Here is a 25,419-nt window from a genome sequence, read left to right on the forward strand (position 1 = left end):
TTTGAAGCCTCAGACCTCATAGGTCAAGAAATGTGAAAAAAAGATGTGAACTAGCGAAACCACCAACACCCAGTTGAACAGATCAGATCTGTGCTTACCTTCCAGAGGAGCAAAACAAGCAGAGCCAATACCAGGATTCCTGCTAGGACAGCAATCAGTATAATCAACCAGGGTGTTTCGCCATATGCTGCACTTGCCTTCTCTGGATATACTGGCAAGGTAACCTGTAGAAGTTAAAGGTCACAGTGGTAATTCTAATAAGTTCTCACAGGATCAGAAGCCTTTTTTTAAAATCTCTGGATATGCAGCGATTTTGTGTGTGCGTGTGTGCTTTGTCAGTGAAAAAGGGTTTGGAAACACTACAAGGAGACAAGGTTCACAGGCAATTTGTCTTCTTGCACCAGAAGTCAGTGCTGTAGTTAAAGTCTCAAAGTGCTTTCTTCAGAGGTTTTTACTGCAAAGGTTCTATGGGTCACCTTGAGGAGTATAGTAGGGGTGTGTGTGAAAATCAACAGAAAAGGGATTGGGAGCAGATAGGTGTGCACACTTTACTGATGCTACAAATGCACTAAAAACTTTAATAATTATTGTCTAAACATGGAACTTTGTAGGAAATGAGAGAAACTGACATTGAATATTAAAAAGATGGACTTCTCTTGTCTGGTTTCCATTTTAGATATTTCCAGGCAAACTTGGATGGATGGTGACCCTTCTGAGGCTGACAGTCAGCGAGTCCCTAGCATTCTCCTGGTGGGTGATACTACGCACACATTGTCCTATCATGGTTATAGTGGAGGTAGGAGATGAGTCATACAGCCTTTTGCATTAATCCAATCCCCAATGGGAAGTTCAGTGAATCTTTCTGTTGTATACGGTGCACCTGGAATGCAGCTTAAAATAGTAATAGTCAAATATCAGAAGCTGAAATAAAACCTCACGCATTCCCTACATGCCTAACCTACTGTGTCAGATCTAAAAGCTGGCCGACACTGACAGTAAAGGCTGGGTTTGTAGTTATTTCCATACCTGCGCAGCAGCCTTCTCCACCTTAAGGTTTCTAATGCTTGACTTCACACTAATGTCAGCACGAATGATCACATGTATTTCACTGAGTGATGCATACTCCTGTAATTTCAATAAGACAGGTCAACACATCATTAAAAATGAAAAGCCTTTCTGAATTCCCCGCCCTAGGCCATTCATTTCTAAGCAGGAGCAATATACCACCAAAGGTCAACACCAGCACAGCCACACACAAATGTGCTAGCACAAGTCGGCAGCCTTTCAGTGTTTCACCCACGTCTGAGTTGAGACAACTACGACACAAGATGATTCCACTGTGGGGAAGTCATCACTGCCAAGTCCGACCAATTTTCTTCAGTATCTACGTACATGCATTAAGTAAGAAGCAGTCACTAGGCAGACATGAAAGGAGGGAATGTGGGCCAGCTTTCCAGCATTTTCACCACCGCTGAACTTAGCAACATGTGCACAGACTTTGGAACCTGAAACCTGCATGATTCCATCTTCCACTACTTGCCTCAACATCTGAGCTCATAAGAAAAATACTTATCCCAACGATTTCAGTTTCCCACATCAGTTGTGCTTATGCTATCGAAGAAATTGGAAATGGACTGTAATAGGAGGAGGCTACTCAAGCCTACTTGACATTGAATTAGATTCAATCAATCTGCATCATCATCTGAACATCTTGTTTCTGTAACCATTCACAATATTTGTCCTGAATTCTAGTTAATTTTAAACTCAAAGTTATGGCCACCAAGAATTAGAATGAGGTGACATTTAATTGACAAGCCTCCACAGGCAGTGCTGGGAGACCTTCATTGCACTATTCTGGGCTGGTATGATTTGGCAGTGCAATTGCTTGTAAAATTACCTCCAAAAAAGTGCTGTTCCATAGTCGTGCTTTGACCTTCACTCTGGTTGTGTCCAGGGTTTGCAGGGGACACTGGAAGACAACGCAGTTAGCAGTCCCCTGTTCACAGTCCTGTGGGTAGACGTTATACACAATTAGAAACAAAAGCAATTTACACATGGACGCTCCATAACAGGCGTTGCTGTTTAATCAAATGTTGTGTGCAGGTTTGAGCTGATGGGTGCTGATTTAACCCACTGAGAACTGACAATCCTTCAGGTTTGTCTGACACACAAGAAATGGAAGCTTTGACTTTTGGACTATAATAGTTCAGCAAACTGGTTGGATTCCTTGAAGTAAAAAAATCAGGCTCGAAACAGTTGCAGTTTTAACCCAACTGCTGACACATGTTACGCAATTACAGCACCAGTGACCCGGGTTCAACTTCTGCCGCTGTCTGTAAGGAGTTTGTGCATTCTCCCTGAGTCTGCGTGGGTTTCCTCCCACATTCCAAAGACATACGGGTTAGGAAGTTGTGGGCATGCTATGTTGGTGCCGGAAGCGTGGCGACACTTGCGGGCTGCCCCCAGAACACTCTATGCAAAAGATGCATTTCACTGTGTGTTTCGATGTACATGTGACTAATAAAGAAATCTTATCTAATCTTAAAAGTTCCAGGAAAGACATTATTACTGTATTGTTAACTCTGCTGGGAAGTAAACAATTAAGACAGTTTCAGTTGAAGATGGGCTTTGCTTGGAGGTTTGTAACCTGCCTGTTGTTACTCACCCATTTTCTTTTTTTAACTACTTTAGCTGTCGTTTTTACACTTAGCATATATTAAATCTATGCCTCTTGTCCTTCACAGTTAAACTCTTAATTTTCTTTTTCTTTCATTCCCTGTTCACTTTGGAGGTGGAAATGACTTTCAAACACTTGAGGGCTTAGGGGTGACTCCAATCTTAGCCAATCAATAGCCAAAATTATCATAATTGGCATGGCTGCATCATACATGTGACCAGGAGAGTGTTAGTTAGGTATTGGTGTTTGGGGTGGAGGTTGGTTACTAAACTCAATAGATAAATCAGACCTGTGTTGGAACAAGGCAATGGACTGAGGTTACCTCTGGGGCGACAGAGGAAAATACTTCACTCAGCTGCGTCTTTTGGTTCACTTCTACCTACATTCACCAAGCATGTATAACAGTTTGGTCAGTTACCAAGGTCAGGCTCTTCTTTGTTCCTGTTTGGTGAGCCACCATTTGTCGCTGGTCTCCATTGTCTCCCTGTAGCCATTCTGCACGAGGTTTAGCTTGGCTTCTATTGCTAAATGTCTGCCAGGAGAAAAGAAAGATGACATCAAATTGTGCCGAACCTACTTCTATAATTCTAATAAGCTTCATTCCAGCATCCACTGAGAAAGATGTTGGTGCATGTGTACAGTCAGGTAACACAATTACCTGTGGTGAGGTGACTTGGGTGGTGCACTGAACTGGCACACCAAAGCACAGAATCACTGCAGAATAGAAAGAGGACATTCGGCCCATTGGCTCCATGTCAGCTTTCAGCAGAGCAATCCTTTCAGTCAAATTCCCTAGTCCTTTCCCTGTGGCGCTCCAGTGCCCATCCAATTCCTGTTTAGAATCCCTGATAAACTGTTTTGAACTCTCTGTTTCAGATTTCCAGCAGTTGCAGTTTTTGCTCTTTTACAGTTCCAGCAAATGCTTTTCCTCTCTCCACATCCATCTGCTGTTTATACCTCCAACAGACAGATCAGCTGTGAGTAACAAGCCTTGACTACTTTCTCTCAGCCAGCACCAACACTAACTGTGTCATTCAGTCTCTCTTGGTCTCCACCCTGTCACAGACATTCCCTTTGTTCTTTCCACCCCTTCTCCTTCTCCGCAACTCACAGCAGTTACAGCTCAGCGATCTGTTTCTCTCTGCAGATACCACTGTGTATCTCCAGCATTTTCTGTTTGTATCTCCTCTCAACCTTCTCTGCTCCAAAGAGAACAACCTCAGCATCTCCAGTCTAACCACGTAGCTGAAACCTCTCATCCCAGGACCAGTCTAGTCACAGTCATACAGCACAGAAACAAGTTCTTCATCCCAATAACTGCATGCTGACCCTCAGATACCCATCTATGCTTATCCCATTTACCAGCACTTGGTCTGTAGTCATCTCTGACTTGGTGATTCAAGTGCTGGTCCAGCTAGTTCTTAAATATTGTGAGAGTCTCTGCCTCAGGCAGAGTGTTCTCGATTATAACTACCCTCTGGGTGAAGAAGTTCTTCCTTAGAGCCCTTCTATCCCTCCTACTCCTTCCCCTAAATCAATATCTTCTAGTTTTTGACAGCTCTGCTATGGGAAAAAGATTCCTACTATCTACTTGTCTATAACCCTCATAATTTTGTACAGCTCAGTCAGGTAACCCTCTCAACCTCCTCCACCCCACAGAAAACAACCACAGCCTATCCAGTCTTCCCTTCTAACCAAAACGCTCCATCCCAGGCAACACCCTGATGAATATCCTCTGCACCCTCTCCAGTGTAACCTGTTGAGGCCCTTTACATTCTGTTTGGAGGTACGGTGATGGGAACTGGACACAGTACTCCACTATGTTTCGTAAAGATTCCTTCATTTGTCCTTTTATTACCAAGTCCTGGGGCTGAGCACAGCCCTCAATGGCTTGTTGAGAATATCTACTTGTTGCCGGTTGGAGTCGTCCAAGAACAGATGTTTGGGTATTTTTGGTCCCGTCTGATAGAATCTTTAACAATCAGGGGCCTGAGTTCAAATCTCAATGGCAGCTGTGGAATTTAAACTCAGATAATAATCTGGAAAAAGCACCAGTTCACCTTAATAATGATGACCACAAAACTACCAGCTCTCGTGCTATCAAAATCAGCCTTCTCTTAACTTAGGATCTTAACTTCAGGACCAGCCTTATCCCTTTCTATATACCTTGAAGCTCACAGTTGGTCACTGTTGCCAATGTGATCCCCAACTGACATTTCCACATACCTGCCTGGTTTCATTTCCTAAAATAATTTCAAGTACAGCTCCTTCTCTGGCAGGACTATCTGCAGAAAGTCTCTGAAACTATCTTGCACACACTTAACAAATTCCACTCCATCTGAGCCCCTTGCAGTCAAGGTTGGGAAAGTTAAAATCCCCACTACTCTACCCCTATTGCCTTTGTAGCTTTAATACCTTGGACTTAAATTGATTCTCTCTCAGCAATGACCAAGTCCCGAGCATTAAATTTCACTCAGAGGTATTTTCAGTCCAGGAAATGCAACTGGTCGGAGAGATGCTGACTTGATCTAACAGCGTAAAGTGGGTGAGCTGCCTGGCCATTCTACCTTTTCTCCTTCTTCATGTCTGTGCCAGTGCACAAAGGGAGGCAGGCACTTCTGCAGAGAAGCTTACCAGGTTAAGAGGGTTGATAGCGTGGAATGGAGAGCACTGCGTATTCTCGTCACCGTCAAATTCTACCTTCATTGGGTACAGCAGCCATTTGCCATTGCTGATCTCATGAGGCCATCGGATATTCAGGAAAGCAGAGCTCAAGGCTTTCAGAGGTTTTCCTGTGTTCAGCACCTGATGGGTTGAGAAGGTGGACAGTTAACGTTGGCTCGTGCTGTGCACAGGGGTTCTCCTCCCCACATTCAAGCACAGCTGACAACAGGTCAAGCAAACCCCTCCCATCTCTTTCACAGGCCACCGTTCCAAAGCAAAATCAAAGTTGTTCAGAGCAAACATCCTCCCCCTGTCTGTTTCTTGTTGGAAAGTTGTCACCATGTGGCTGTTAAAATATAGTAACAGAACTTCCTGAAAAAGCTGCAAGTTGTTTGGTAAAGACATGATTTAGAAGTCACCTTTACTGCAGTTTTTAATCTTTCTGATTGTTTTGCAGAAACAGATGAGGTCAGGAAGGTCCTGTGATATTGGGGGAACACTACGTGGTGAATGAGTTGAACGGCATTCAGTCTGAAGGATCTGAGCACTGAAGGAAGGTCATTTTCAAGTTATAAAAGCTAAAATGATCAGTTGAACCATTGAACAAAAATCATCAAAGTACATCCTAGAGAACTTTCAAATGTAATCCCAATATATAATTCCAATGTACAAGGGGATAAATTCACTAATTACACATTCCCAAGGGGTAGTCTCATTCAAAGGAACCATATATGGATACACTACAACTATATCTAGGCCATACTCTTTGAGGGCAAAACTTTGCTGTATCAGTGAATTCAGCCAAAACTAACTTTCCATCCACTCCCTTCTTATGGAAAACCAAAAACTGCAAACTATTTTCTGCATTCAAGAATCCAAATTATTTCCCTATCCCTCATACAAGGGATATCAGTGAAACAAATCCATCCTTATTCCATGTCAAATCCCTTCCCACTTCAGTGAATTCCAACGTGCAGAAACCCCTTCCCGTTGCTGAACTTCAATCATCAGTCATTAGTGAGTAAGGTGGTGCAGCGGTTGTGTTACTAGATTAGCATCCAAAGGCCTGGAGAGATGAGTCTGCATCTCACTGTAACAGCTCAGGAATTGAAATTAAAACAATTAAAGAAATCTGGAATTAAAAAGCCAGTCTCAGTAATGAAACTACCAGATCGTCCGAAAGACTCAGTGGCTCTGCCAACTTTACCTGGTGTAGCCTACATGTACCCACTGCCAATGTGGTTGAAGCAACTGCCTCCTTGGTTCAGAAACAATGTGGGATGGATGATAAACATTAGCCAGCCACAACTAAAAGTGAGAACTGTTGGGTGTTATATACTTGCCGCTAATTCGTAATCAACAGTGCTCCCCACAGCGTCTTCTACTTTTATCGCACTCTCTCCCACTATTTCACCTCCAAAAGTGACATAATTAGGTGTAACAGATCTGTGAAAGGCAGAAAGAGCCAGCATTAAAGAAAATCCACTGAATACACTGTTCCACATTCCCAATGAGTAATCTCGCAGTAACGGTGACCGAGTCATTAATAAGGGTGAACATCAGAAGGCAACGGAACAGACTGGCAGTTGGTACCTGGCACTGACATTGCCAGTTGGTACAAACACACCAAGTTGTAATCCAGGCTATTGGGGCAATTGGTTCCTCTCTTTGATGACTGAGGGGTCCTAACCACCCAAAACTCAACAGTTAATGCTAGATGCAAGGAGAGGCATTACTTGTAATTCAGGAAACCTGAATGTGCAGTCGATGGTATCTCACAGAGAGGTTGTTATAACTCGACACTGACCTACACTGGCTGCCCAGACCCCATTGCATCGCATTTTAAACTCCTTGTTTCCTCTTTAAAAATCTTTGAAGCCTTGAATCTCCTCCTGCAACTGGCCCTCCCTACCTCCCCCTTCTGTTTGCCCGATGTTGACAGTAGCACCTCCAGTTATTTTGGCCACACTTTCCCAGAACTTCCTCCATCAACATCACCCCCATACCTACCCTCAACCATCCACCTATCCTGCTACATGCCCTCCCCACTGCCCTCTCTGGTTCTCCATCCTCTGCCTCAAGACCTGCCTTTCCACCTCTGTTTTCAGCCACTTCTTGAAGCCTGTCCCATGGCCCATTATTCCTTGTAATCTATTTTGGGGCGTGGTGTACTTTGAAAGCAAAAGTGACAGCAACTCTTGATGTTGGATTACATTCTTAAAGTCACCACCTCCTGTTGGCCTATTTTTTTAAAAGATGAATCTCGCTCTTTGGTGATTCTTCGGAGGTGGCATCTTTCCAATGAGACATCAAATCCACTCTCTCATGTAGACATTAAAAGTCCTGGGATACAGTGTGGCAGAGCCTGGACCAGTGTTCTGGCAAATGTTTATTCAACTCATGTCACTAATATAAGGTCATCTGTTCATTCATTCTCCTGAGGCTTGTGGGATCCTATGAGAAAGGAATACTCTCTATGGCACCCCTCACAGTCTCACAACTTCCCAAAGTTTTGAAGGAGACATGGCAAGATCCCACAAACAACAATAGTGACCTGTTAACTGTGACTGCACTTTGTTTGACTATATAGTTCTCGTACCATGGAGCATGTCAGTGGGGCTCTGGGATGAGACTACTCAAATTTACTTCATGCAAAATGTCCAAAGCTGGCAGCCCATAACACATATCCCTTCTCTCTTCTTTGGGTTTACATCCAAGTCAGAAGTCAGCAACCAACCTGCGGTGTGGCCCTCTGAACTTTGACACTAGTCTTTTAAACAACTGGCACCTTTGCAACATAATAAGCTGAATTCTAATAGGAACATGTTATTGAAACAGAAGCACCTACCCAGAGAGGGTGAGTGGCAGTACAATCATGACATGGGCAGCGGCTGTGATAGGATTCAAGTCGCTCTGTTCACTTATGCTGTAAAAAGAAGCAACTAAGAATTTCAGAACCCTCATCATAATAACATTGATAAATTATCATTAAATTCAAAAATTATCATTCCAATTTTTACCAAAATATCAGAAATAATCAAAACCATACTGTAATAGTGAACAGGCAGCAGGTGGCGCCCTTGTACAAGTAGGGAAAGAAGACATCAAGGGCAACACTCCCCTCTGCTGAGAGACTTCAGAACTACAGCAATTGTCAGATAACAGGCTCCTTCAACGGAAGGGAACTGAGAGTCAGGAGCAGGAGTATGCCACTTGACCCTTCAAGCCTGCTTCACTATTCAATAAAACTATGGCTGAACTGACTATACCCTCAACTCCACATTCCTGTTCATTCCCTGGTAACTTTTCACCCCTTGCTTATCTAGCTCTGCCTTAAAAACACTCCACTCCCCTCTGAGGAAGTGAGTTCTGAAGACCCGCGACCTTTTGAGAGAAAAAGTTTTCCCTCATCTCTGTCATCCCTTATTTTTAATCAGTGGCCCCCAGTTCTAGATTCTCCCACAGGAGGAGACACCCTCTCCACACCCACCCTGTCAAGACCTTTCAGGATTGTACACGTTTCAGTCAAGTCCCTTCACACTCACCTAAACACCAGTGGATACAAGCTTAGCCTGTCCAGCCTTTCCTCATAAGACAACCTGCCCATTCCAGGTATTATTCCAGTAAAAAAAAACTGCTGGAGAAAACTCAGCGGGTCAGGCAGCATCTGTGGAGGCAGGGGGATGGTCGACGTTTTGTGTCGAGACCCTGCATCAGGACTGAGAGTGCAAAGGAGATGTAGCCAATAATAAAGAGGTGAAAGGTAGTGGTGAGGCAGGAGCTGGCAGGTGATAGGTGGAACCAGGTGAGGAAGGGGGATAACAGGCAGATGGGGCCAGTTGGGGGAGAGGGGAGGGGGAGGGAGAGACAGAAGCTGAAAGGTGCTAAGTGGAAACACAAGAGGCTGCAGATGCTGGAATGTAATCAGTAAGGAAGGTGATAAGTGGAACCAGATAAGGGGGGATGGGGGGCAGGTGGAGGAGAGGAACGCAACAGGGTGACGGGTGGGGTGGTGTAGCAAAACCAGGAGAGAGAAAGCAGCACCGGGGGTGTGGGTTACCTGAAGCTGGAAAATTCAATATTTTGATGAAGGGCCTCGACCCAAAACATTGACCATCCCTTTCCCTTCACGGAACTGCTTCCAACACATTTATATCCCTTGTTAAATAAGGAGAGCAATAATCAACAATACTCCAGATGAGGTCTCTAAAGCATAACCTCTCAATTTTGTATGTGGGAAATGTGACATGCTCTGTTTTGGCAGGAAAAAATTTTAAAAAACTGTTATCAACAGGGTGAGAGATTGCAGAGGTCTGAGATGCTGAGGGATCAGTGTATGATCCACAAAAGGTTAGTATGTGGGTGTAGCAAGTAATTAGGAAAACTAGCAGAATATTATTATTTATTGCTAGGGACGAATACAAAATAACTGTTAATGTGGAACTTTATCAAGTGCCAACTGGAAATCTAAGTATAGTACATCCACCAATTAATTGGCCAAATGTGATTCTCCTTTCATAAAATCATATTGACTTTGCCTGATTACCTTGAAATTTTCTACATGCCCTACTATAATGTCTTTAATTGGAGGTTCTAACAGAGTCAGAAGCAAGCCCATACACCAGTGTCATGCACTGGCTGAGGAAGGATGATGGCAGCTAAGGCTGCAGAGATGACCACATCTGCACTCAAAAGGGAAGGAAAAGGTGCAAGTACACAGCCAGTGAATTAATAACTGGAAATAGGACAGATTTAAGGTTAATGCTGTCCTTCAAAAAACACCCACTGCTGCCTGATTTGCAGCAAGGCAACAAACACTGAATTCAAGAGCAACAAACAAACTGCTGGAGGAACTCAGCGGGTCAGGCAGCGTCTGTGGAGAGAAATGGAAAGTCGACATTTCGAGTGGAGACCTTTCAGCTGGACTGAACATCTGCAGTCTCTGTGTCGCCAATCATTGAATTCAAGTTTTCTTAATGCACTGAAAATGTCAGTCATTCTTTTGTCTTTACAGATGTCGAATTCTTCCAGGATTTTTTTAGTTTTAATTCCAGCCACACTAACTGTATAGTCTGGCAACACCGGACCAGGGAGAAATACATGACATAATTCCCCCATGACATTGAAAGTCACATCACGTGATTGATTTTCAAGATCAAAACAACACTCACGTTGTGAGCTGAAGAATAATTGGCAGGGTGGTGGTTTCGATGGTGATCGTGGCAGTGCTTAAGATCAGGTAAAATGTGACCTGCAGATAAAGAATGTAGCATCATTTAACACCTGCACCAAGCAACTCTGCAATCAGCAACTGTCCAGAAGAATATCTTTTACACTGGTCCCATCAAACACCCAATGGGGCAGGTACAGTAAAAAAAAGAAATAAAAGGGAAAAAAAACAGGTCAGACACAAGGTGAGGCTCCCTCCGCACCATCCCGTCACACACTCCCGGGGTCAGACACAGAGTGAGGCTCCCCCCCGCACCGTCCCGTCACACACTCCCGGGGTCAGACACAGGGTGAAGCTCCCCCCGCACCGTCCCGTCACATACTCCCGGGGTCAGACACAGGGTGAGGCTCCCTCCGCACCGTCCCGTCACACACTCCCGGGGTCAGACACAGGGTGAGGCTCCCTCCGCACCGTCCCGTCACACACTCCCGGGGTCAGACACAGGGTGAAGCTCCCTCCGCACCGTCCCATCACACACTCCCGGGGTCAGACACAGGTTGAGGCTCCCTCCGCACCGTCCCGTCACACACTCCCGGGGTCAGACACAGGGTGAGGCTCCCTCCGCACCGTCCCGTCACACACTCCCGGGGTCAGACACAGGGTGAAGCTCCCTCCGCACCGTCCCGTCACACACTCCCGGGGTCAGACACAGGGTGAAGCTCCCTCCGCACCGTCCCGTCACACACTCCCGGGGTCAGACACAGAGGGAGGCTCCCTCCGCACCGTCCCGTCACACACTCCCGGGGTCAGACACAGGGCGAGGCTCCCTCCGCACCGTCCCGTCACACACTCCCGGGGTCAGACACAGGGAGAGGCTCCCTCCGCACCGTCCCGTCACACACTCCCGGGGTCAGACACAGGGCGAGGCTCCCTCCGCACCGTCCCGTCACACACTCCCGGGGTCAGACACAGGGCGAGGCTCCCCCCGCGCCGTCCCGTCACACACTCCCGGGGTCGGACACAGGGCGAGGCTCCCCCCGCGCCGTCCCGTCACACGCTCCCGGGGGTCGGACACAGGGCGAGGCTCCCTCCGCGCCGTCCCGTCACACACTCCCGGGGTCGGACACAGGGTGACGCTCCCCGCGCCGTCCCGTCACACACTCCCGGGGTCGGACACAGGGCGAGGCTCCCCTCCGCACCGTACCCGTCACACCACTCCCGGGTCGGACACAGGGCGAGCTCCCTCCGCGCCGTCCCGTCACAGGCTCCCGGGGTCAGACGCAGGGCGAGGCTCCCTCCGCGCCGTCCCGTCACACACTCCCGGGGTCAGACACAGGGCGAGGCTCCCTCCGCGCCGTCCCGTCACACACTCCCGGGGTCAGACACAGGGCGAGGCTCCCTCCGCACCGTCCCGTCACACACTCCCGGGGTCAGACACAGGGCGAGGCTCCCTCCGCGCCGTCCCGTCACACACTCCCGGGGTCAGACACAGGGCGAGGCTCCCTCCGCGCCGTCCCGTCACACACTCCCGGGGTCAGACACAGAGCGAGGTTCCCTCCGCGCCGTCCCGTCACACACTCCCGGGGTCAGACACAGAGCGAGGCTCCCTCCGCACCGTCCCGTCACACACTCCCGGGGTCAGACACCGGGCGAAGCTCCCTCCAGACCATCCCATCACACACTCCCGGGGTCAGACACAGGGTGAAGCTCCCTCCTCCCCGTTCCGTCACACACTTCCGGGGTCAGACACAGGGTGAGGCTCCCTCCTCACCGTCCCGTCACACACTCCCGGGGTCAGACACAGGGTGAAGCTCCCTCTGCACCGTCCCATCACACACTCCCGGGGTCAGACACAGAGTGAAGCTCCCTCCGCACTGTCCTGTCAAAACTCCCAATCTGTCAACAACTGCTTGCATTTATATAGCATCTTTTATTGTCATAAAATGTCTTAAGTCGTTTCAATGGAGGGACTTTCTTCAGGCCATTTAGGGAGATAACAGGGCTTGTGATCAAATGTCTGGTCAAGGAGCTGGGCTTGAAGGAAAATCTTAAGGGTGGAGGGAGAGGGATAGAAGAGCAGAAAGGTTTAAGGAGGGAATTCCAGAGTATACACCCAGGCAGCTGACGGTACGGCCGCCAGTGGTGGAGCAATTAAAATAAGGGATGTACCAGGAGCGTCTGTGGGTTTGTGAGCAGAGACATAATGGGTGACTTGGGTGAGTTAGGATTTGGGCTGCAGATAGTGAGCTCTGCAGGATGGACGGATCTGCTCAGACAAACTAACCCGTAAATTCTCAATGTCAGCAAGTCTGCAACTTTATGAGTAAAGGTTACCTTTGTTACTCAGTGCTGTTTGATCAGTCTCACACTTTCACATGACTGCTCCAAATTACACTAGTTGTGGCTGGCAGATCAGAAAGGAAACATTGCTATTCAGCTGATCGCAGGGAAGTAAATCCCAGACGTAACACAGGTCCAGAGGTACTCTGAAACGTCTGGAGTGACAGGAGCCGGAGCATCTGTTTCTGCCTCTGGACTACGTGTGGAGTCCATGGCGGAAACCAGGAGTGTTGGGATTCCCCGGCATTATACTGGGATATCTGCTTCTTGAATCCTCCACCGGCCAGATCTAACATAAGGAGCGGAGTTTCCATTCATTCCCAGCCTGAAGATGCCTGAAGTGAAATAGGTGAGTTATTTTTTCCCTATGGTACTCCAATGTTTGAATTATTCCTTCGTGCTTTAATGTATTTTTAATTAGTTTCATTTTAAAAATAATTTTTATTTTCTTCGATGAGAACTGCAGGGTGAAGATAGAGTACAACGTGCTCCTCAATGTCTGGCAGGAGAAAATAAATGGACCCATTTGCATACCTCAGTGTCCCGCTTCATGGGGTTTCCCAGCTCACATTCAGCCTGAGAGCCATTGGTATTTGCCACACAGACCAGGTTCTTGTCCTGGAAGAAGAGGCATAAATGCGTTAACCCTTTTGGGTCGCCAGCTTTATTCATGCACTTATCTATGTTCCATAGCAACTAGAAATGAGAAGTCTTTTGGTCCATAGGTCTTACTACATATGCTTTGTTCAGTCTGAGTACTGATCATTGCCTTTCTTCCTTTGAAAGAGAGAGGAAGTCTGAGCCAAGATTAAAGGGGCCGTGGTGTTCAGGAGAAAAGGGCGTCAGGTGGGATAAACTCCTTTGGAGAAGGAAGAGGCAGAAGAGGCTGTCTGTCATTTCATTTCCAGTGAAGAGTTTCACTAGGATATTGCGTTAAACAAATGAAAAGAATCTACTAAACAGTTAAATGAGGAGAATGTTTCTTCAATATAAGTTGGGCTGTGCAATGACTTGGCTCAGTGTTAGGACATCTGAGGCCTATTACAGGCCCAGAACACTGGCAAAAAATGATGCCAGAACTGAGAGGTTATAACTATCAGGAAAGGCTGGGGTTCTCTTCCCCAGTAAAGAGAAGTTTTAAAAAGTGTTTGGTAGGGTAGATGTGAAGAAGATGTTTCCTCTTAAGGCAACTATTCCACCTTCCTACTTTATTCTTGTAATAGTTCAATCCCAGAGGACATAAATATTACAGAGTCAATTCAGGAGTAGCCTCTTTTCCCAGAGAATGGTACATGTGTGAAATGCACTTTTGCAAGGATTAATTGTGGCAAACAGCATAGATACCTCTAAGAGAGATAACTAACTGAAGGAAAAATGAGAGAAGATTGTGGTGACGGAGGTGAGACAAAGAACAATGGGAAGAGGTTCATATTGAGCATAAAGCTGTCATAGACCAATGGGGCTGTAATTCAGCAGCAGAGGAGCTTAGAACCCAGGTTCTGTTTGCTAATTTACTTTGGAAAGTTTAAGGTGAGCAACGTCAACATTGACCAAAGGGTATTGGTCTTGCTTTTTGTTTTTTCACATCTGGTGTCAATATTTTCCGAGAGGTTCCAGCCCATGTACAGAATCAAGGCCCCATGTGCAGGAGAAATGCCTCTTACTGTGGCCGTGGTCCTTTCTTCCTCTGAGGAGCTGGTGCATTCTCACGCTGTGAATCATCCAGTTCCCCTGCAGCCTCTCCAAATAAGGCTGCCAGGTTTGAACAAAACTGGTGCCAAAGTACAGGCAGCTGCTGCCCATTAGAAACCATCTATCACTGCAGCTCCTCCTCTGCCTAAGCTGGCCTTTCCCTCTACAAGCCATAGGCTTGGTATGAACACAGCCAACCATTTTTGTTTACTGATCCTGTGCTCATTCCCATGATGTGGCAAGACAGTCATTGTCCATTCCTGACCCATGCCCCTGATCATTTCAGGGGTTGGTTAAAAGTCAACCACCAGTGAGTGGGTCTGGATCCACGTACAGTCAAGGCAAGGACAAGTTCTTTCCTTGAAGGAATGAACAATGGGCTGTTAGAACAACACAGAAGTTTTATGGTCAACGTTACTGTTAACAACTTTGCTTTCTAAATGTACTTAATTGCTTGAATTTCAACTCCAAGCTGTTATGATGGGAGTCGCCCACACATCTGTGGTACCATGGCTACCAGCCTAGGAACCTACCACCGCACCTACACCATGGGCCTTCTCAATTGAAAGGGACCTGTACCAAGTGATTGCTTTATACCTGTCTGCAGCCTGTCATAATACAGTACTCCAAATAACCGCGCATGGAAAAAACTTCAGGCTTTTCTGTTGGGAAGCTGAGAATTTTCTTGTACCTGAGATGATCGGAAGGCAGAGTAGGAGAGTGTGTCTGGGAAGCTTGCAATTAGAACAGCCTCATGAGCGTCGTCTCCATCTTTACTTGGGTTCCCGGGGTCTGACGGTGAGTTTGTGACTTTGATCTCCAAAGCAATGTCCTTCTGGTCACTGAGGGAAAACACTTGTCTTTTTTGTTCATCTCTGCAATGAAGGTGGTGCAGTATAAGTAAATAACCCACTGCCCTTCAGGTAAGGTTACACTCACAACTGCACTCTTGCCTGCCACCTCCTCCTTCACAATGTTAATAATTCCGAGCATTGTGATGCAGAAAGGGAGGTGGAAACATGACTCCATCTCGTCATGTCCAGGAAAAGTGGGTAAAAGAGAAGGCCGACGCAACATAAACAAGGAATTGGCAGAGAAAGGAAAACATATCAAGTTTCTTGCTTATTTCCCACCCCCATCCTAACATCGTAAGAGAGGTTCTCAGAACTGAGATGATGAAGCAGAGGGTGAAAATTTCAGATGGGAAAGAAGGTTTAAAAATATTAAAACACCTTGCAGGAAATTCAGGAGAAATGCCAGAGAGTGGTGAGAATGGGAAGCCTGATCCCACAGGAAGTGGCTGAGGTGACTCACTTGGATGTATTTAAGGGGAAGCTGGGCAAACAGATGAGAGGTAAAGGATTGAAGGATACATCATTAACATGAGATGAAGGGGTGGGAAGAAGCCAATATCGACCGTCATTTCTATTTGTTTGTAAAGAAACATGAGAAATAGTATCACACCTTCCATCTTTTTTAAATTCCAGCTGTTATGTATTTCCTTCATGTTGTTTACCTTAGGAGCATTTATGTGTCTGTGATATTTGACATTTTGAATCCATAAGCATAATTTTGTTTTATTTCAGAATAATTATTTATACAATAATGACCATAAGATTCTAGCATGCTTCCTGATCCGTGATCTTGTTTGAGTTGAAAACCCGCATTCTATTGCAAGCAGTGGTCTTTATATTTCCCAAAGGGTTAATCATAATTTACCAAGCTTCTCATGAAAAACCCAGATCGGCTTCCAAAGGCTGTTAGGTGAGTACTTGCCCCCATGTGGATTCTCAGAAACCCATCCCAAGACAACTGGCGGACCAGAAGACTAGCGGATAGAAAGTTGTCCTTGGTCACTTGCACACGACTTGAAATACACCAGTGAATGCAACATACTCCAGTTCCAAAACTCGGTTCCATTGACTCCAAAGGATATGAGTTTCGGAAGCAGAGTACAATGGCAGCCGCTACTATATCTGGTATAGTGCAAGTGACAGAAGGCAGCCATCTACCTTCAAGTTTGAAATGATAGGATAGTGTTCCACACTTAGGTGACACCAGAGGCTGCAGATGCTGGGACATGGATCAACAAACAAACTGCTGGAGGAACTCAATGGGTCAGGCAGCATCTGTGGAGGGAAATGGATAGTCGATTACTCGAATCGAGACCCTTCATCTGGACTCTAGATGAAGGGTCTTGATCTAAAACGTCAACTGTCCATTGCCCTTCACAGATGCTGCCTGACCCGCTGAGTTCCTCCAGCAGTTTGTTTGTTGCTCCACATTTAGGACTATCTTCCTGCAGCTGCAAAGTGACAGGTAAAACAGGGAAGATGAACAATTCAAGTCAATCAAAGGCAAATCGGTGGTCAGGTCAAGCAGCTGAGTGCCTCCTGGAGAAGTGGGTCCCAACATGAAGGGGAATGGGAAGGGAAAGAGAAATGAGGCACTGCTGACTGGGGAACTAATGCTCGACAATGATCGTGTACTATCAGGACCACCAAGTGCTAGTGGTGGTTGGGCCTCGAGTTTCATTATTATGTCGGTATGCGATCCACAGTAATTTGGCCATTTGGATTCAGAAATGGCTTGCCCATAGAAGACAGAGGGTAGTGGTCGATGGATCTTATTCTGGCTGGAGGTCTGTGACTAGTGGTGTTCCGCAGGGATCTGCACTGGGACCTCGCTGCTTGTGGTATATGTGAATGACTTGGATGAAAACATGGATGGGTGGGTTAGTAAGTTTGCAGATGACACAAAGATCAGTGGCATTGTGGATAGTGTAGAAGATTGCCAAAGGACACAGTGGGATATAGATCAGTTGCAGATATGGGCAGAGAAATAGCAGATGGAGTTTAATCGAGGTAGGTGTGAGGTGTTGCACTTTGGGAGATCAAATGTAAAGGGAAAGCATATAGTTAATGGCAGGACCCTTAACAGCATGATGTACAGAGGGATCTTGGGGTACAAGTCCATAGCTCCCTGAAAGTGGCCGCACTGGTTCATAGCATGGTAAAGAAGGCGTACAGCATGCTTGCTTTTATTAGTTGAGGTATTGAATTCAAGAGTCAGGACTAACGTTGCAGCTTTATAACACTCTGGTTAGGCTGCACCTGGAGTATTGCATTCAATTCTGGTCACCTCATTACAGGAAGGATGTGGAGGATTTGGAGAGAGTGCAGAAGAGGTTCACCAGGATGCTGCCTAGATTAGAGAGCATGTGCTATAAGGAGAGGTTGGACAAAGTTGGGTTGTTTTCTCTGGAGCTACGGGGGCTGAGGGGAGACCTGATGGAAGTTTATATAATTATGAGAAGCATAGATAGAGTAGATAGCCGGTATCTTTTTCCCAGGGTCAAAATGTTTAATACCAGAGGGCATGCATTTAAGGTGAGAAGAGGAAAGTTCAAAGGAGATGTGCGGGGCAGGTACCCAGGCCAGAGTGACTTTAAGGAGAAGACATAGATGGCAAGCTGGGGTGGGACAGGGGACGTGCAGAAGTTATGAGAGGTGGCAGCAGGAAGAGGGCAAGCAGGATTCACCCCAGGGCCAAATTTGATAGCAGAGATGGTGGCCACAGGGCACTACGGTACCAACGGTTCTAAATATGGGTTCAAGTTGGACCCTGAGCTGGGCAGGCTGCATTAAGTCAGTAACACTGCCCTCTTCCTCAGATGCCAGGTTGAACTCACTGCTGTGAAGAGCTGAGTTTCACAGTGACAGAACAACATGACGGTCAGTGATGTGATTGAAATAGTAACTGAACAAGGCACAGCAGGAGCATGCAGTAAGAGGCAAATGTGATATTTGCCGAAGGTCCGAATGTACATTTAATCTTTGAGGTATTGTTCTCAGATTTCCTCCGCATTGTACACAGAGTCGGAAAAGTATGACAGGAAGTAAGTGAGATACCAACAAAAAGCATGCAACTTACACATGACCTTTACAATACTGCAGATATAAATAGGAATATACAATAAAAGGAACTCTACGTACAGAGGCAATGGATGGAAAACATCATTATCGTCCCTGGTGCCAAATGTATAATTCAACCGTAGATTACTCTGACAAATCTTATCGGGCCCACAACCTTCCCTTAGGAAATTCACCTGCAAGCAGACAACAGGAGACCTGTCAGCAAAGTACAATTTGATTTGCAACCATTAAAGTCTGACCTGGTGGCTACATCAGCCTTGAAAGCGCTCTTGCGTCAGTAGGTCTGAGGGTCAAGTTCCACTCTGAGACTTGACTGCCGAAATCTCAGCTGACATTCCAGTGCAGTACCGAGGGAGCTCTGCACTCTTGCTGCCTGTTGAATGGATAGGCAGACCAAGAACCCATCTACTCTCTGGGGTGGGCATGAAACATTCCACAGTACTTGGAAAGAAGAGCAGGGAAGCTCCAAGACCCCTGACCAATATTTGTCCTTCATCCATCATTAGTAAAATAGATAATCTGGCCATCAGCACCAGGCTTTTTGTAGGTGTTTGCCGTGTGTAGTTTAGTTGCTGCATGTCCCAATTTCAATCATAACTATGCTTTAAAGATATTTGATTGGCTCTACAGGGCTTTGAGACAACCTGGGATCATGAAAGGTGCTGTGGCAATATAAGTCTTTCTTTCTTAATGTTGAAACCACAGCAAGAAAAGCAGCAGAAAAGACCCATTCAAATCATTGAACACTGTCACCAATTCTCTCCAAAGTATTCAACCCACCAGTGGGGTGAATGACTACATGGATTACCTATGTAGGTTTTTTTTAAATTAATTCATAGGATGTGGCCAAGGCCAGCATTTTTTTGCTCAGCCTTAATTGCCCTTGAACAAAGTGGCTTGCTGGGCCATTTCAGGGGACAGTTAAGAGGGAACATAGGCCAGACCAGGTAAGGACAGCAGATTTCCTCCCCAGAAGGACATCAGTGAACCAGACAATTGGCAGTTGCACAGTGACCATTACTGGAGTTCTAATTGAAAATTTACTTAATTATCAATTTCAATTCTCCCCGTTGGCATTTTTCCCCCTTTTCCAAAGGAGGTTTATTCAGTGATGACAGCATCACATCATTACAATACTACAGTATCCCACGATTCACACTATTTACAGTCAATTGTCTCAAATTATAACACAATCATCTCTATCCAGAATGCATTCAAGCCTCTGAGGTGCCCACCGGTCCCGGAATGCCCCCAATGTACCCGTAGATACCACATGCTCCTTCTCCAGGGACACATGGGCACACATAACCCCAGAAGAGGGACAAGCAATCAGCTCGGGCAGAACCCTCGATTGCCCACCGCCTGGACCCGAGAATGGTCACCTTGGCCTCCAGTTGGCATGGTGTGATTCGATCTTGTCTCGGGATTATGTCCAGGCAAACAAATTGCATTTTGATTCTGAAATCCCCCTCCCAGTGTTGTGCACATCTAGAGCAGAGGATTCAGGCGCACCTACCTCTTCCCTCAATGTGTTTGAGATGTTAGCATTTAAGACAGGCATCAAATTAGCCAGCTGTCTCTCAGCCTGCTTCTTCTTGCGCTTGGCTTCCTTGATCACATAAGTCAACGTCACCGGAATGGGCCGCAGCTTGTCTCTGATGTTCTCCTGTCAACCAAGGCAATGGTGATCATCAGCTTCCCACTTCCAATCCACGTGTGTGCCTGCAGCCAGTGCAGCACACCTCTACAATGTTCGTGCCACCTGTAGCTTTCAGCCTTACCTGCAGTTTCATTGTGACATTGATACAGTTAGACTCCTCCTGCCTTCCCAGGACCACCTCCCCGGTGTACTGGTTCTCCGGATCAATGGGCTTCCTTTTCAGAAAGAACACACGGGGAGGCCGCCGTCTCTGCCCATCAACCTTCAGCGAATCCGCCTCAATTGTAAACCCGAGAACTGCAAGCAACAAGAACAGCACATGGTACAACATATCACAGTGACCGCCACCAAATACACAAGTGGACACGTTGGTCAATCAGTTCAGGACTGGTTTCTCCAGAAGCACCCCTTCTGGTACCCTCACTGAAAAGATGGGTGATGCTTGCACACCTTCAACACTGATGCCAAGTATGTTCATTTCAGAAATGCAATTTTTAAAGAAATAGAACTGCTTATTAAAACATCAAAAGTTGTTTGCGCGTAAAAGATGGCCTACAATTGATCAAGAGTAATTCTACCTTCAACGAAGCCTGGCTGAAGAAGAGATTGGGGTGGAGGCAGGTTGGGGGTGGGGATGATTCTGCGACCCACCTCCCTGTTCACGCTCCAGCGGGGAACACCTGAAACACTGACCTTTTGGCATCACCTTAAATCAATTCTTGCAAATAAGGAAAACCTCCAGCTTGGCGCTTTTGCCTCTGTGCCAGAGGCTTGTGGGTTCTCACCCCAAACCAGCACTGGTTTAGGTGGATGCTGAAAATTCCACGCCACGTTAAGAACAGGGGGATTACGTTCCCTCCTCAAAACACACCTTGCCGCCACTTTAGTGGGATCTTGCTTTGCGCAAAATGGCTGATGCATTTGGCTGCAGAAGTTTATGAAACTCCATTGCATGTTAAGTGCTTTGAGAAGTGAGAAGCTGCAAGAGGAAGACAAAGGGAATAGGAATAACACGTTGAAAACACAGGCAGGAAACTTTGAACACCACACTGTCAGGTGTGCAATGGCACATTGTACACTCGGTGCGAGAAATGTAAATAAAAAGGCCCGTGTCTTCCATTTCAATTAATTCCAAACGTTATTTATTTGGCACTCATTTTTTCCCTGCTTGTCATGCAATATAGTGAAAATGACAGCAGTGTGCTACACACTCCACTCACTGGTCCAGTGGCTGGCGTCATGAAAGGGAGCACTGCAGCGTAGAGGGACTGCCACTTTTCCCAGGCGACACTGCCTGGTTGGGTGCCAAGCTGCTCCTCCACTTCTTCCCCATTCTCCACCTCTGTGGGCTGGGACTGAATGAGGTCCATAGGCAGGTCAAGCGCAAAGGTGCAAGGCACGGTCACAATATATCCTGCTTCAAACAGACTACGTCCATGAGAATGCAGGATTCTGCACTATATGGTGTAACAGCTCAACTCTGCCAGCTATGCCCAGAGAAGATGGCAAAACTTGGCCACCATATCACACTTCCATAAAGCACTGCTCCTCAGCTAGATCCTCTGGCCTGACAGTCCTAGCAGAGGGGTGTAAATGGTAAGTGAAGGTTCGAAGAGTTACTTTCTGCCACTTCATAATTGCTCCATCACCAGTCAATGGGACCCAGTAATGCCACCCCAGCAACACATGCAGGGCATGCAGTTCCACAGCAAGTGCTGGCTTGGCCCAGTTGCCAGTAGACTTGCCTCAGAGTTTGAATGATGTGAGCTCAAAGCCGCTCTTCAGAATATGTGCACATAGTTTGGTCAGAAAATGCACTGCATTACTGGAGAAGATAAGCCAAGGTCCTGTCTGTCAGTTCCACTGAGTCAAATGGATCTTACTGACCCCTGAGAAGGATTCAAGAAAAACTGGGGTTTTGCTCTAGTGCCTTGGCCAATGTCTGTTCCTCACACAAAATAGATCAAATAGTCATTTAACTTATTGCTGTTAGCAAGAGTTTTACTGTGCGCAAAGAATTGCTGCTGCCTTTGCCAGCTTAACAACCATTACAACACTTCACAGGAATCTGGACATTTTAGGAGATGCTGCACGATGCCATTTTCTTTCCTTCCCTGTTGCGATGTCTGCTCCTTTTACGTCGTGTACAGCAGAAGTTGAAAGAAATGATCGACCTCAACAACCTGTGCCAACTTTTTTCTCAATGGCAACCTTTTGGCACTCAAAACCCCATAGTAAACCCTGGTGTTTGGCAACTGCTCAGTCTTTTGCCCATCCCATTTGGCGTGTGGATTTCCACATAAGTTAATGCATCATGAAATCCCCATTACCCCCTTTCATTTTAACACTACGTGGATGACGCGGGCCATTCTGTTGAACTTACCAATCCTGGGGTTGTAGGTTTCAGGCTTCGATCTATAAAGGAAGCAGGCCCTGACATCAATACTGTGGGACAGAAAAAACATTGTAAATTAGAACATAAACAACCACTGAAACATAATCGTTAACACTGTGGATTCCTACCCTGCTCTCAGTTCCTAAGGTTCAACGGCAACAGGTATATCCTAATCCAGCAGCAATTCTGTGGGGCGTACTTTGAATGGTAAAGCATGCCATGGTCAGTGGCATTGCTTCAATTCCAATCTTTGATACTCATCAGAATCAGATTTATTATCACTGACTTAGATGGTGTGAAATTTGTTGTTTTGCAGCAGCAGTACAGTGCAAGGACGTAAAATTACTATAAATTACAAAAATAAATAAATAGTGCCAAAAAAAAGAAATAATGAGGTAGTGTTCATGGGTTCATGGACCATTCAGAAATCTGATGGCGGAGGGGAAGAAGCTGTTCCTAAATTGTTGAGTGTGGGTCTTCAGGCTCCTGTACCTCCTCCCCGATGGGAGTAACAAGAGGGCATGTCCCGGATGCATTGGAAGTTTGCAGATGACACTATATTGGAACAGATCTGAGAAAAAGAGGCAGCATGTATGTACATTGAAAGCTGTGTGGGTCTTTTAATATGCAATAAAAGGTGAACCTGATCACATGCTATTCAAATTGCATTTTGAGAGTGCTCCTTGGCTTGGCTTAGGAGTAGGGCAAGGTCATTGCTTAAATACCAAGTGACCAAAATGTCATACTTGGCAGGACTGTCATTTCCATCACAGAAAATTCAGAGGTCAGAGAATTACCCCAGACTCAGTTCCCTCTCTGTCTACCCTGGAGTCATGTGAGGGTTAACCAGCCTTCCCAAGCGCTCGTTAGTCTGCCCGTTTATTGCCGGCAGGAGCTCTGCAAGTAGCCACACATTGGGCCATCCAGTGCAGTTGTAGAGCCAACCAGTCCAGTCACTGACAGCAGCCGGCATCCACCCTGACCCCTGGGCACTGTCAGTGGCTGTGCCGGTTGCAGGTCTGCTTTGCAAGGGAGATTACAAGACTGAGATCATCCAGGTTTGTTGGCGTCAGCTCTGGAAGAGCTGATCGAGGGAGTTAATTAAAAGGGGGAAGAAGATCAATAATAGCGCCCCACCTCCTTTACTCCCACCTCTCCCATCCTCAAAGAGCATTTAGTACATGTAGGAACAGGCCACTCAGAGCCTCAGACTTGTTCTGCCATTCAATCAGATCATAGCTTATTTGTGACCCAATTCCACATCCCTGCCTCTGTCCCTTAACACTCATGGGAAGGAAATCACTGAAAGGCTCTTTGGAGTCTCCTAAACCCACAGGTCCTGGAATGGGAAAGGAAAATTATGTCAGATTTAATAAAATAAGCTAATAGCACTGACGCACAGGGAAACATGCAGGAAAGTCAGGCCCATTTGACTCTAAGTCTCCACCTACTACCTGCTAGAGCATGCAGAACATAAGCTGTGCAGTCCCGACATGAGAGAGCCAGTGCAATGAATGACTGGCAATGACTGGGAGAATTGTGCATGCAGCAGCTGCAATTGCAAAACCGTGTGGGCAGCAACAACACTTCAAGCAGCTTCACATGACTTGCAAGCCCCCTCACCAGATGTACTCTGTTTAAGTGGCAGCCTGCCGCCCATCACTGAAACTGCAAGATGTCGCCAGCACTCCATGTACGCTCGATATCTCGGTATTATTCTTCAGGTTGAGGAGCGAAACAGCCTGTAACGTGGCCCCCCTACAAATGTAAACTGAGCAGCACCATGTACACTTGAGTCTGTGTGAGCTACATAGCAAGGATCAGTGAGCAGCATGGAGACTACTAGACGCAGGGATGTTGCAATGCAGAGGTCAGCTCTGCCAGAACTAAGAGGAACTGGCCAGGATGCCTGTAGCACTTACGGATCAGGCCAATGACATGGATAAGCTATCAAGCAACCATGAGCAGGGCCAGGCAGCCAACACAATACTGGGCATCCATAGTTCAAAACACCACAACAGCCAACTAAACTACAACAGGCTCGTGGTGAAGTGCTGCTGGCCAAACCACTCCTCTTCCTTCAAGGCCACCCCTGAGGAGAGGCCATAGGCTAGCTGGCTAAAGTGGCAAATGAGCCATGAATCACATGAAGAGCAGTTGGGGAGAGTGATACACTGAGCCGTTGGGGAGAGTGATACACTGACCGTTGGGGAGAGCGATACACTGAGCGGTTGGGGAGAGTGATACACTGAGCGGCTGGGGAGAGTGATACACTGACCGTTGGGGAGAGCGATACACTGACCGTTGGGGAGAGCGATACACTGAGCCGTTGGGGAGAGCGATACACTGACCGTTGGGGAGAGCGATACACTGAGCCATTGGGGAGGGCGATACACTGAGCCGTTGGGGACAGTGATACACTGACCATTGGGGAGAGTGATACACTGAGCGTTGGGGAGAGTGATACACTGAGCCGTTGAGGAGAGTGATACACTGACCGTTGGGGAGAGCGATACACTGAGCAGCTGGGGAGAGCGATACACTGACCGTTGGGGAGAGCGATACACTGAGCCATTGGGAGAGCGATACACTGAGCGTTGGGGAGAGTGATACACTGAGCGTTGGGGAGAGCGATACACTGAGCGTTGGGGAGAGCGATACACTGAGCGTTGGGGAGAGCGATACACTGAGCGTTGGGGAGAGCGATACACTGACCGTTGGGGAGAGCGATACACTGAGCCATTGGGGAGAGCGATACACTGAGCAGCTGGGGAGAGTGATACACTGAGTGTTGGGGAGAGTGATACACTGACCGTTGGGGAGAGTGATACACTGAGTGTTGGGGAGAGTGATACACTGAGCAGTTTGGTAAAGCGACACACTGAG

The 25,419-nt window shown here is 46.7% G+C and overlaps 1 protein-coding gene across 2 annotated transcripts in view; it reads right to left on the reverse strand.

The window, feature by feature from the left end:
• The window catches only part of LOC127567029 (integrin alpha-6-like), a 185,347-nt gene that overhangs the window by 11,623 nt on the left and 148,305 nt on the right, over positions 1–25,419 (reverse strand). For both annotated transcript variants that reach the window (XM_052009657.1, XM_052009656.1), the window contains 14 exons: positions 22,522–22,583; positions 20,260–20,435; positions 19,995–20,144; positions 18,539–18,651; positions 15,235–15,418; positions 13,386–13,469; positions 10,513–10,592; positions 8,190–8,267; positions 6,685–6,787; positions 5,312–5,482; positions 3,096–3,209; positions 1,898–2,008; positions 1,027–1,125; positions 99–224 (listed from right to left, as the gene is read on the reverse strand). In XM_052009657.1, the coding sequence (XP_051865617.1) occupies positions 99–224; positions 1,027–1,125; positions 1,898–2,008; positions 3,096–3,209; positions 5,312–5,482; positions 6,685–6,787; positions 8,190–8,267; positions 10,513–10,592; positions 13,386–13,469; positions 15,235–15,418; positions 18,539–18,651; positions 19,995–20,144; positions 20,260–20,435; positions 22,522–22,583 (1,651 nt within the window). The remainder of the gene's footprint in view (positions 1–98; positions 225–1,026; positions 1,126–1,897; positions 2,009–3,095; positions 3,210–5,311; positions 5,483–6,684; positions 6,788–8,189; positions 8,268–10,512; positions 10,593–13,385; positions 13,470–15,234; positions 15,419–18,538; positions 18,652–19,994; positions 20,145–20,259; positions 20,436–22,521; positions 22,584–25,419) is intronic.

This window comes from Pristis pectinata, chromosome X (genome assembly GCF_009764475.1).
Source record: "Pristis pectinata isolate sPriPec2 chromosome X, sPriPec2.1.pri, whole genome shotgun sequence".
NCBI lineage: Eukaryota > Metazoa > Chordata > Chondrichthyes > Rhinopristiformes > Pristidae > Pristis > Pristis pectinata.